General features: G+C 33.7%; 2 protein-coding genes across 3 annotated transcripts; one reads left to right on the top strand and one right to left on the bottom strand.

Annotated features, from left to right (window-relative positions):
* Window positions 1-2438: 2438 nt before the first annotated feature.
* Window positions 2439-7918, bottom strand: LOC106169914 (zinc transporter ZIP3). Of its 2 annotated transcripts, XM_013549582.2 has the most exons (3): window positions 7824-7918; window positions 7202-7306; window positions 2439-5039 (listed from the first exon to the last, which is right to left on the bottom strand). In XM_013549582.2, the coding sequence occupies exon 3, from the start codon at window positions 4999-5001 to the stop codon at window positions 3877-3879; it is 1125 nt and encodes a 374-aa protein (XP_013405036.2). In that variant the 5' UTR covers window positions 5002-5039; window positions 7202-7306; window positions 7824-7918; the 3' UTR covers window positions 2439-3876. The 2 variants fall into 2 exon arrangements, with proteins under 2 accessions (XP_013405036.2, XP_013405037.2); XM_013549583.3 differs by lacking the exon at window positions 7202-7306 and having other exon boundaries at window positions 7824-7912.
* Window positions 7818-12027, top strand: LOC106169915 (UPF0587 protein v1g245604). Its single transcript, XM_013549584.3, has 7 exons — window positions 7818-7950; window positions 8993-9076; window positions 10079-10135; window positions 10355-10436; window positions 10643-10752; window positions 11037-11102; window positions 11374-12027. The coding sequence occupies exons 1-7, from the start codon at window positions 7945-7947 to the stop codon at window positions 11452-11454; spliced, it is 486 nt and encodes a 161-aa protein (XP_013405038.1). The 5' UTR covers window positions 7818-7944; the 3' UTR covers window positions 11455-12027.
* Window positions 12028-13571: the final 1544 nt, after the last annotated feature.

The raw sequence follows: 13571 nt of genomic DNA, 5'->3' as shown, positions 1-13571 counted from the left end.
TATCGTCAACCAGTTCAGGTACAGTGCCTACTTCATACATTGCAGGCCCGTTTTCCCGGACCCAGACCTGGACCACTTCGATATACGATGCCTCTTCACTCACGGCACAGGTGTGTAATTAAATGTATTGTTATTTGGGGTTGCATTTGGACAGAAAGAGGAAGACTGACTGCAGATCACTGTGCTGTGACTTCAATTCATTACTGTCAATTTTATTATTTCTTAAATTCACTTTTTTTTTAGATAAAATGTACATATGTGAAGGCAAAAATGATACAAAAGAGAGCAGAAAATTGGATTCGATGCATAATTAAGGCCTTTGTTTTTATCTTTTATGTGAAATACTTATCTTAATATTAATTTACTTTTAGAGCACAAACTTTCCCCTATTTTGTTCCTTTATTCACTACCCCCACACTCTTCTGTTCATAATGTGGCCAAGCGTTAATCGTTAGTTTTGCCGCTTTCTAATTGGTGTGAAATGGTTATCGGTTCCAGGCAACTCGGGTAACTATCAAGAAAGTTAGCCTGATCGACGAGTAGCGTGTGAATTTACTACCTGGTGCCAGCGTTTGGTTTTTTAAAGATTTAAAAATGTTCCACTAAGTAAAGGTATTATTTTATCCATTCACTGATAAATCACAAGTATGCCATTCAAAATAATTCTTGGCACCAGAACGTTGAACTCATTGTTGTGGTTAAATAGGCATTAAAATGGCATTGTAAGCTCTTCAGGTGAGTTGGAAATGTCTGAAAGTGGTTTTACAGTTTGTACACCAAAATGCTGCTGTTACACCATCAGCTCAAAAAAGCAAATTCACTCGTTTTTTTTTCTTTTGATGCGCCAGCATTACCACATAACATGTCAATTTTTATTTTCACATTATCTAAGTGGATTTACCCTAGGTTCTAGATTTCAGTTTTGCCAGCTCGATCTTGATTTCATATATAACCCATATCAGCAAAACTGAAGCCCGATTCACAGTGACTCTGACACTCAGGGCAAGTGGATTAAGAAACAAGAGCAAAGCTGTCAAATGTACAGACAAAAAGCAGAAAATAATAATACACAAAATAGGCAACTATCAACTCTGATGCAATAATACATTATGCTTAACTGCAAAGTCAACATCAAATTTTAAATATGCACAACAGGTAATACCAATGTAAGTAAAGTGTGCAACAAGGATAAGGCTTCAGGCCCATGAGAAATCAAGTCCACACTTTGAAAATGCCAGAATGAGAAAAGTGAAAAATTCACAAAACAAATTATATAAATTCAACAAAAAATGATAATCCAAAAGAGCTGGTTTTCAAATTTGAGCTGTATGTCAATCCTAAGAATCATTCTTGTAAGTAAAAAACATGAGAAACATGGTTTCTTTTCATAACATTTGCAGTGGCAATGCACAAAGTAGGTTTTTGGTCAATTTTGATGAAATATTAAATAATGATTAATGGTATACTTACCACCAATTTTTAATTATCTCCTTTAAATAATATGGACAGTTAGAAAATTTGATTATCATTCAGCTTCATGCTCGTTCTAAGACCCACACTGAAAATGCCAATATGTGAAAAATGAAAATTTCCCCCCAAAAAAAAAAAGTATTACTTCCAGAAAAAGAAGACTGCTTATCCTTTTAACAGCATAATGACCATCAATTTTTAATGATAAAATGTAAGTATCATGGATATTCAGAAAATGTGACTAGCAAAGGTTTTCAAGCCCATGGAGGTTCCAAGTCCCACCTTGAAAATGCCAATATGTGAAAAATCTAATTTTCTCAATAAAATTAACCAATCAGACTGGTTTTCTGAAGCTGTATTTTAGTCCTATGTTTCTTTCCTGTATGTTTGAGAAGTTGCAAAGCCATCTGCATACTACTTGTACATAACATTTGTTAATGCCCCCATGGTAGCTAATGTGGAGAAAACCTGTGGTCATCTCACCAGTATAACTCAAGGTTGTAGCCAGAGGGGGTTTGGGGGGTTCAAAAGACCCCCCCCCCCCCCCCCCCCCCACCTTTGTGGGGAAAAGGTCCCCTCTGGGTAATATTTTATCTAGGTAGATGGAGGTTTCATGGAAAAGGTCCACTTTTTGAGAAAAAGAACCCCCTTTTGAAATTGCTAGTTAGGAGCCTGCAACTTTTCAGGTTGGATTTTTTTAATGAAATAACATTCCTGTGTAAGACAAAAACTGCACAATCATTTAACTATGATATCATATTAAAATTTTTAATTCACTGAAATATAATTTCAGGGTGTACAACTGACCAGTGTGCAGGCTGAAATCTGCATGTTTATTTTGGTATTAATAATCAATAAAGAAATATTACTGATACCATGATATTAGCATATTTCTCAATGATACACCAGTATCATAATACGATACATAAAATGTTAACACTTCAATAATTATAACCACAACTAATAGATGAAAAGCAATTGATTTTTAGTATGCATTTGCTTATTATACAAAAGTTCATGTACAATGTTATTTATGCAAACAATATTTTGGGAACATTTTTTTCCTTCACGCATTACACATAACAGTCTTCACAAAAATACAGTTAAGATACTGAGCATATTTCTTGATCAGTATGCCACCTTGAATTTCATAAGAAAAATCTGGATTACTGCAGATAATAGATTCTTTAATAACTCCATATTAATTGTTTCAAACATGTCTAGGCTCCCCTAACATCATAGCTAAAGCTGCCATATGCAAATGCATTCAAATTTATAAGAATAAAGTAATTTTTTCATCAATCAATAGCTAAATATTGAAATTGTTTACCTCCAATATTTCAATGTCCATCAAGGCACCTTCATTAGGCAATGAGGCTCTCCAGGTGAAAAGCCTCTATTCAGGGGATAGATAGGACAATTTCAATATTTAGCTGTTGATTGAAGAGAGAAATTACTTTATCCTTATAACATAACACAGCTGATGAAATTCTGTATTAATTTTTTTTTCTGTAAATACTTCCTCACACCTACTATCTTTATGATAAATATGAACATAGTTTGAAAAAACAGCTGTTCAATGACAATGTACCAGTATTTGTGCAGTATATGGTTAAACACCCGAACAGAGTTGTGATGTCTCATCTCTAGAAAAGTCATCAAGATTCTTTAATACATTTACATTTGATGATGTAAACTTTGGCAAGTCAATTACAATACATTCATTGTATTGACAATGTTATTAATTGGATGAAATAAAAGTAAAATGTTTGCCTTTTCATCAGTAGTTTACAAACACAGCTGAAATAACATAATATCAGGTACATTTAAGTTATATTTTCAAATGCAATATGACTGAAAATGCTACATTATTTAGAGTATTATTAACTGGCAAGAACACAACATATCTTTTAAGAACGAGCTTCAAACATAGATATTTACATATTATGCAAATGAAAAAATCATTTGGCCCTCAGAAAATTTCAACTTGAAAATACATACAAATAACCAAATATGCAAACATAACATTTGTTACGAAAAAAAAAAGTCAAGCACAAAACCACAATATTATTTATTTCAAATACAGTGTTAAATAACTGAAGACCAATATACAGGATTGTCACGGTCTTTTTTTTCTTTTTAGATGGCTTGTACTTGCAATTTCCTTTTTTACCTTTCTCGCCCAAATCCTGTTTACTATGTACTTAGTTCTTTTTGCATAACCACATTTATCAGTATTAATTGTGTATTTTTATAATGGCTGAAAATAAGTGAATATCATTAACTTGAATATTTTTTAACATCTGACTGTGAGTATAATGTATAGTTACCATAGATTAAACATAAGAATGTACATTACCCCCCTCCCTCTCCCTTAGCATCAACTAAACAAATCTCCATACCCTACTATGTGTGGGCAAAGGACAAACCAGCCATTATGATATATCCTAAGAAAACAAATAAAACCTTCACCATGGGATACTGATTACTGTGAATCTCAACTGGAAGCATTTCTAAAAAGATCACATTGATGAAAGTCCCTGCAGCTATGCCCTGTAGTATAGCAGAAATGGTCAAGCCCACTTGTCCATGTATCTGACCCAGGGCCATGCCTATTCCCATGCCAGCAGGGATCACTGCGGCCAGTGCCACGGCAAGCTTCACAATAGTCCAGCTTTGCAAGTCTTGCTTGACTAGAGTGATACCCATTGCTAGAGCACATAGGCTTTCATGAGAGATTATAGCAATAAATAAACTGATCAGTTTATCTATTGATTGCTGTAGTGCCAGTGCCATTCCTTCAAACAGGCCATGGACACTAAGGGCCAGGAGGAGAGAGATACAGCCTATTATGGACTCCTGGTCTGAGATTTCTACATGATGACTGTGTCCTGCATGACTATGATGATCATGTGACATGTGACTATTATGTAAATGGTTTACTTGGGGATGGCTCACAAACTTCCGAGACTTTGTATGAGAGTGGCGCTTTGGTTTGCACAACTTTTGGCTTTCATTTGAATTTTCCCAATCAACAGATTCAGCAGAGCTTTCCTCTGAGGCAGTATAGCCATCTAACTCCTCCTCAGGAAGATCCAAGTTTAAAGTAGTCATCTCATGGCCATGAGAATGCGTCATTGGTTTCTTCTGACACATCATTATCAGTTTTTCCAGTGTCAAAATCAAGAAAAATCCCATAATCACAGTGAACTCTGTAGCAGAACTGGAATCGTGATGCCATCTTGCGTTTGAGAATATACCATCAAACTTCTCTCTCACATGTGGTATAAATGCATTGAAACAAGTTCCTAGGAAGACACCAGCAGACAGACAGTTGCAGAGACTCATTATGAGTTTTGATTTGGGACTTACACCAATTTGGCTGTGCCTTGGTATAATCTTCAGTGGAACTAGACAGCAGCCAATGGTGATGATGAAGATGCACACAAGGCATCCAATCTTTACACCCAGTAGTGTAGAGTCAAATGTGTTGGTATTCCCACTTCCAGTCATTGTAGAATTGGTGGCCATAACTGATCAAAGTGACTTCTTACACACACACAATGACCCTGAAATATAACCAATGTTATGTAAGTTTAATATATAACAGCATCCGAGAAAGAGCGAAAAAGGACCAATTCTAAATTAATATGAATTAAAACTCGGTCACTTTTCCTCCTACCTTACTGGACAAGACTTATACTACAATGCTTACTATAGTGCAGAATATCATATATCCATTTACTAATTTATACAACATGAGAATAATATATACAATGCTTAGATTTGCTCCATGCCAAGATCTGCTCCACAACACTTTCTGTAGACCCACAATTAAATAATGATTATATTCTCTACAAAAAAAAAATCAGCCACAGGCTTTCTATTAGCCTTCCTGTTACTTGGTGCAAGCCCACATATATTGTAGATAATTAAAGGTAAAATTCCACATATGCCAATCCTCAGATTAGGTGCTCAAAAGTGTAACAAGCACTTTCATCCAAGTCTCTCAACCTTGCTTTGCTAAATCTGCCATAATGTTCTTAAGATACATGCCACATTCACATGAAGAATTAATTGATTTGTTAAAAAATCATAATAAAATCAATTTACTTATGCTAGATTAAAAAGATACGACATAAAACATCTAAAACAAAATAATTATAAAGTGCAAAGAGCTTCAGATTTCAATCCAACTGTATTTTCATCATAGGTCAGACAACACCTCTGTTATATTACTCCTACCTTACATTTATGTAAAATGGTTATATGTCAGAGCATTTACTATTCTAAATTCGGTAAGGATTATGGTTCTGTATTTCTGTGGAAAGGAACAAAGGTGCCACTGACCTGAGTTTGGCCTCACAGCCTGCTAATAAAATAGCACTGAAGAAACCTACACCTTAGTGCTTTTCATAAAAACTATATTACTTCAAATAGTCTCAACTTACATTTAGGTCTGGTTTAAATACAGGTTTGAAGAGCTTATCTGATGCAAGAAATAAGATTTACAAAGTCAATCGAGAGCTGCACATTATATTACTGTCATTCAGTCTGTCATGTTTAAGGTGATAGTCAATGGTAACTTTATGACATCACAGACTGATACAATATAACACATATTCTTTGTGGCATCACACAATAATGCACTGTATCACCATCTTTGTGACATCATAGAAAGTAATAATCTATCACATGGTATCAGTAACCTCTTTTGTGAGGTCAAAATTCTGATTGTATATTGTTTTTTGAAAAACATTTTCAATTTATCACCAATCGGCAATCCTCGGCTCATTCCGCAAGCTCCATACTAACCTCGGATGTGATAGGCGGAGAAATATGCACCAAATCCATGCATTTTGTTCGCCGGAAATGCCTTCTCACTCAATTCGATTATTCAGCTCATAAAGATAGCTGTCAATACCCCTGTTTTTATGATGCTTTACAGTTTGCCAAACAATGCACTAAGATTGACTTTGATTTAAAGGATAAACAGATACAGACGTTGAAAGAATTGTGGTCTAAATTAGCGCGAGGTTGAAAGTAGTTCCTTCCCAACAAATCAACAATCAATATGGATGCCTCCGTATCACGTCCGAGGTCATTGTCGAGTGCGGAGACATCCGAGTAGTTCCGAGTGATTTATCACAAAATTCTTTGAAAAAGGAAATATGCACAAAATATGTTTGATGAATCAGATATAAATGATCAATTTTTGATGTTTTTCTGATCCTATTCTATACTATCCCGTAATTTGGTCGACTGTGGGGGTACCACTAGGAATTTGCGACCAGCTCTCTCCACTCCCATCTCTTGTTTGCTTTTCTGAGGATGCTGCTCACCTTCATTTGGGTATTTTCACGCCTTCTCCTAATAAAATGCTACAGTTTTCCAATGAATTCATAAGAAATTGACATCGTGTATGTCAGTTTGTATAAATTGCAGTGTAAATGCTATGCTGCTAATACCCAATTTCATGTCTTCCTATCATGATTTCCAATAAAAACTCAGCTGTATAAATATAATGCTAGATAGCACAAAAATTTGCATGCTACAATCCAGCTTTATATTTTCTGATATGTACTAACTGTAGCATATATACACATATCTGAAAACTTAAATATAAATTCTTAAGCTTGAACTTTTGTGCGAAATGGTAGAATACTGTTTTCATTGAATAATTTGATAACAACAAACATTACGAAGTAGCATATATAATGTGCTAATTTACCTTTAGTCACTTGAAGTGACCGTGCATTTAGATCTGCAGCTCTGAAACCTCACCAGGCTTTATAGTAATCACACTCAGTTTTCACCTTGATGAACATTTAAGAACCTAAAAACAAGAGGAATTTTTGAAATGACCATGACAATATACCAGTATGTGAGTATAATATACCCTCTACCAGGGCCAAAACTTGACTTTTCACAGGATATTCACAGCTTTGTCTTTAGATAAATAGACGTCCATTTTACTATATATGGGATTTTCCGATTTTCCCTACAGACTCTGCCACCCTGGTAGAGGGAAAGTATAATATATATGGTTACAAATAATACAAGACTAAGTGTGAAAAACTAAACAAATGACAAAAAAATCGATTTTGTATTTAAACGAATTCCACTTGTCCCACAGAGTCAACCAAATAATGACATAATACAGACTATATATAGTACTGATGCTTAATTTTACATCTTCGACTTAATTGGGGCTTGGGCCCTAGATTGAGTGAGTGAAATTTTAAAATCAAGTGACAAACTTAAATTCAAAAGCTTCAAATTTTTTCATTATAATTATCGCATAATCACGACATCATTTTTATACAACCGACAAACCCCTGAATGGAAGTTACCTTGCGTGTTGAAGGAAATGCTTGTGGCAGCTGCCAGAATGTAAACCTTGCAAGTTAAAATTACCAAGACACGCACTAACCGGATGTTGATAGCGCGCACAGCGGAAGCTGTGAAATAAACATGGTGGTAAGTACGAACGCGTCATCTCTAGCACCCCTGAACGCGTTTTCTCGAAAATATTTAATATGTAGTGGTCCAAGTGTTCATTAAATGTGAAAAACGTAAAGTTTAGTTAATAGTGTGGCGTGGATTTATCATCAAAAAGTCCCAAAATGCGTCATTTTCAGGCGAAAGTTTCAACACAAACACTACATGTACATGTAGACGTCAGTGAGTAATAAATGTGCTCTTGGCAGATTGTTTTACGACTTTCAGTCTTTACAAGGCCATTTAGTGTTAAGTAATATCAGCTTTAATGACACTCCAGTATTTCCTTCTTCGTTGCATTCATGATTTCCCCTGATAGATTATGGAACGACCCCGGATTATGGAACAAAACTTGGTCTAATTTGCTTCCTGATGTTTTTACTTCCATGTGATGTTTTACCTTTTTTATTGTCCATTTTGGGTAGTTACACTGTTTTAGTGCCTCTTGTATGAGGTTCTGTTCTTTGATTCTTCTTCTTCGATTATAGTGGATCTGTCATAAATGAAAACTTTTAAACTATGATTTGGAGTTGTCACTGATGTTGTGTGGTGACAACTCCAAATCAGTTAACCTAGAAATGGTCTTGTGATAGGGTTTATATGTCATGATCTCCATTTCAGTGCAAGATCCAGTATTGGATTTTATTTTTGTCATTATTTCAGTATAATATAAGTGGATGATTAAAAACATTCACTTTGATATTAATATTCACATTTTGGTAGTAGAAGGGATTAAGTAGCACGAAAATTCATGCATTAGCACTCCCATTTACGGTTCTGATATGTACTGTCTGCACAGACTACATATCAGAACTGTCAATGGGAGTGCTTACGCATGAATTTTCGTGCTAGGGGTTAAGGTGGGCCTTATTTCATCTCTTACAGAGCACAGATTTTATAAAATATCTGAATTGATAAGTGGTTTAAGATAACACACACACACGCACGCACACACGCGCACACACACACACACACACACAGTGTCAGAGAGAGAGAAGACTTATGTTATAATTTTTTTCAGAAAATAGGGCTGCAAATAAAAGCAGATCTTGAGCATGTTTCCAACCTGCTGGCAAGTGGAGATGATTTTAGGTGGTACCTAAAGGTGAGTATTGACTTGATGTTGGTACTTAGTATCATGTTAACTTAATGAAAAGGCTGTGAAATTGTAACAAAATCTTGTACGTCTGTTTAACCCTTCTTAATGATTGAAGTTTCTGAATTAATGTAGATTTAAACCATGAAGATTTGCCGAAGATTTAAAGACTGCATTGCTCCTGTATTGATAAGTAGTAGGAAAAGTATAATATGGGAATAAAGTTATTGAAAACAGATATTGAATTTTTTTTTTTACCTATTTGCCACTTGCAGAGCACCATTATTTATGTGTTTGTGAAAAGCTACAGGATGGCAAGATGAAATGTTGGTGCTGTTTACTCTGCAAGTTCTTAAATGCTTCTGCAAGAATCTTCCACAATTAGATTGAAAATATTTTTTAAAAAATCCTGTATGTAAAGAGCAAGAGACCCAGATGGAACCCAGCCAAAACCCCACAAATTGTTTGCAGTTTAGAATGCGTTACTTGCAGCCAGTATTTTTACAATGGAACCATGAAACAACAGTTTAAATCATTAATTTGGTGTTCATAATCACTTATCTGAGCAAAGATAAACTGTGGAGCCAGATTCCAGATTACTGGCTGCCACTTCACCTGTGAATAATAACAATAATAATTATTATTGGGACCTGTGAAAGACCCAAGGTTTAACCTGTGGTCCATGATTAATGGTTAGTACTGTATTCTACTGGAATATAAACTCAGAATTGACCAAACACACCTGCATTGAAAAACCAATGAGCATTATAATATTTATTTCATTTTAAATTAAAAATGAGGTAATTGCTCTGTCTGCCTCCTGCTTGATATAAAATAACCTCTCTTTCATTAGGCATCGGAAAATGCATTTTTTAAAAGCCAAGTTGAGGAGAGTTAGTAATATGACTTCAGAAGGATGTAAGATGCTTCTGAGGCACATGTTATTATTAAATACTAAAGATTGAAGAGAATTTATGCATGGTCTCTTCAATATTATTTTCATATTTATAGCTAAAATGCGCTAACTGTGGAGAAGAAGGAAAAGAATACCAATACCTGACTTTGTTGGTGAGTACCAAATATTGTTTTAGCATATAATATTCTATGTGCTGTATGTTGACAGAGGGGTGAAACCTAGATCTAAAAGTCATGTTTTCATGATATGATTTACATTGCTTTCAACAAAATATATTGTTATAGTGAAATGTGTAAGTACATGACTAGAAAGATTAATTAATTGATTGATATATGAAAAGATGAACCTAGAGTTATTGTTAATTTTTTCAGGAAAATTCTCCTCTGAAAGGTGGAAGGGGTCATGCTAGTCTTGTTGTAAAATGCAAATTGTGTGGAAGGGAGAATTCCATAGGTAATGACACATTTAAAATGCCTTTTTATTAAGTTCTTGAAAAATAATTCAAGAATTGGTGTTGATCTGGTGAGGAGCAAAAAAAAAAAAAAAACTTTTGCATTAAGCACATATTGAAATGAAAAATTTTTACCGTGTTTTTTACTTGTTATTTTCCATGTTAAATAGTCCACATAAATAATATGAAAATTTGTTTAATTCTCCAGATATTCTGAAGGATACAATTGTGCCATACACTGCTGAAGACAGTGGCAAGTTTAAAACTATTGTTGTCTTTGACTGCAGGGGAGTAGAACCTACGGATTTCTCACCTAGGGTAAGATTGTTTGAAATAAGAAGGGTGAAAATGACCAGTTTTACACATAAAAAACAAAATAACAATGTCACACCCATAGAATAAATTTCATCCTCAATATTCTATTTCAAATATTTATTTTATATGGTACATTTCTATGATTTATGTATTATGTGTAATGATGTGCCTGTGATCAACAAATATACCTGAATCATTTTGTAATGAGGTGCCCAGAGATTTAATTTGCTTGAGAAATTGAGCACTTTTCACAATGCAGACACTTTATTCTTACTTTACCCTTTTAGACTGGATTCACAACTGAAGGGGCAGAGTCCGGAACTAAATTTACAGAAGTGACACTAACAGAAAAGGTAAAGCCTATTAAAATGGATTTACTGAACATAAAAATGACTGGATGGCACTTATACTTTGAGTCATGATAGTTTTATTCAAGAAATATTAATCTAGAATGGCATCTTAAACATCAAAACATTTCTTATTTAACCTGATTAAATTAGTGTCTAAATTGGAACTACATATAATATTAGTTTGCTCTGATATTTTTATAACACCAGTATATATACCTATAACCTGCAGGCATTGACTTGATATATAATACGACATGTATTGTATTAATTGTAGGAGTGGTGTGATTATGATGAATCAGCTAACACGGAGGTTGGCATATACTCCTTGGAACATAAATTCATCAAAGTAAAATGAAAGACTTTAGGGGATTGGGAAGTGTCAATTTTTATTTTATTTTTCCCTCTCTTGATCAGGATGCATACCTGTACAGAATATAGACATTGATAAAAATATGGCAATGGCAAAGAGAGACAATAAAAGTCATTACAGGTATCATTTACAAAGTAACTGAATTTTAACATTATTATAATTATACAAAATAAATGCTGGTACAAGATGTCATTGTATGTGGAATTTGATTTCAAATAGTAAAAAATACTAGTAGTCTTAATAATAAGTAATACAAATAGAAAAGATCCTAGCTCTGTATACCTATGCCTCCAAGGTAAAGTATATGATATTACTGGATTGTGAAATATCTGTCTGTACAACTCTTCAGCTGTTCATGAAGTAAAAATGTATTTGTGAAGAGCATGTCAGTAATTACTGTATGTTTCTTTTTCTTTTTTTTTTTTTTTACCAATCAGTTTGTCTTTTTGTCCCGATTTTATAACTCCCAAGGAATAGAATGGAAAAGAATCCTTCTGTGTGTTATATATATATAAGCATTTGTGGCTTCAGAAGTCAATATAAACTGAACTACATCAACTTGTTGTTTTAGTTTTCATTTATATCAGTATACTATTGAATACAAAAAGAGAAACAAAGCTAATTTTGCAAATGGTTATTAACATCAAAAGTAATAGTCTCAATGGGTCATTCTACCAAAAAAATCGGACCTTGAGTCGTGTTTGTGATGGTCAATCTTGTATAAAAAATTGTATTGTCATTTTGACTGGTCCCATTATTTGGACTATTTTATCCTATTGGACTCTCCAATTCGATGAAAAAAAAACTAATTAAAAAGCAATATAAAACAGTTAATGCAAATATTACACAACATAGCACAGGAACAAAACGGCATGCCTTGATATGAGAACAAGGTCACCCAGACAATTTGGCTATGCTATGGCCTGTGATTTGTACAAAATATCAGTTGATTACTTAATAGCAAGGCAGAAAGTTTTTCTTATAATGTGCTATTATATTTGTTATTATTGAAGTTGTCATTAATAACCAAAAAATATTTTAATTGACCACATGCTAGGAATTTTATAATAGAATTCCAATTGTTAAGTAGCTACAAATCTTCTCTTGTAGTTGAGTGCTATTGCCTTGCTTTCGATAAATTATAACTGTCGGTCAAAACGTTTAAGTACAAGTTAAAAATGTTATTTCAGCTCATTTTGCCAAAGCAGAAAGGTTTTCTCACATACATTACCTAAAATTAACCTTCCTATGTTTGAAAGGCATTTTTAAATATCATTTTCATGACCCCATATGGGGTATTTTTTATCAAGAAAGGGAGGGAGGGAGGAATTCCCTTAGTGCCTCATATAACGCTATAAATATCTACAATATAGACAAAATAAACATTTTTAGCAAAATCTGATGGATTAAGCTTTTTATACATACAATCAAAATATTTACAATGCACTGTATCGAATGATACCAGAAAGCAAATTAAATTAAGCATGCTGTGTCAATTTTGCCATTTTGTTTAGTTCAAAAAGCATGCTTTTCGCACATGTACAGAAATTTGACATCTGTGCTGCACAAGGTGTACATCACTGACATGGTGCAGTTTCATTCAAAACCGTATGTGTCCTTTCATAAGTAATTTTTAATATATTTTTTATCGAGAGTACACCTTATATGTAACCTATAGGCTTTGCCAAATTATAAAGATAATTTGATTTTTTCCATCACCAACAGTGTTCTCAAGGAGTGTTTCAATTGTTTCACTAGTGTAGCATTATGAACCACCTAGAAAAGAACCCTCGTTACGTATTTTAGTTTTATGATGTTATGTCAAACCAAATATGGATACTTAAGATTTCAATAATAATAATAATAATAATAATAATTATTATTATTATTATTATTATTATTATTATTATTATATTTTTTTAGTATTAAGACAAAGCATTTTCGAAGGGTGTAAGTATTACTGATATCCAGTGTCCTTGTGACAGTGGTATCTCATCAAACACATTTGACTGCAGAATTAAGTGTTGCTGTAATCTTCTGGAAATCAGCATTGAAAAGAAGAACTGAAGCTGGAACCATGAACACTTCTTTTTACTTCGATA

Source organism: Lingula anatina, chromosome 1 (assembly GCF_051362555.1).
Source record: "Lingula anatina isolate TDL-2025a chromosome 1, LinAna3.0, whole genome shotgun sequence".
Classification (NCBI taxonomy): domain Eukaryota; kingdom Metazoa; phylum Brachiopoda; class Lingulata; order Lingulida; family Lingulidae; genus Lingula; species Lingula anatina.
This window is presented reverse-complemented; position numbering and strand designations above follow the sequence as displayed.

Coding starts and splice junctions, on each gene's coding strand:
- LOC106169914 (XM_013549582.2), bottom strand. CDS start 5,001: ATGGCCACCAATTCTACAATGACTGGAAGTGGGAATACCAACACATTT.
- LOC106169915 (XM_013549584.3), top strand. Junction 10,753..11,036: donor CTACGGATTTCTCACCTAGG/GTAAGATTGTTT, acceptor TTACCCTTTTAG/ACTGGATTCACAACTGAAGG. Junction 11,103..11,373: donor AAGTGACACTAACAGAAAAG/GTAAAGCCTATT, acceptor TATTAATTGTAG/GAGTGGTGTGATTATGATGA.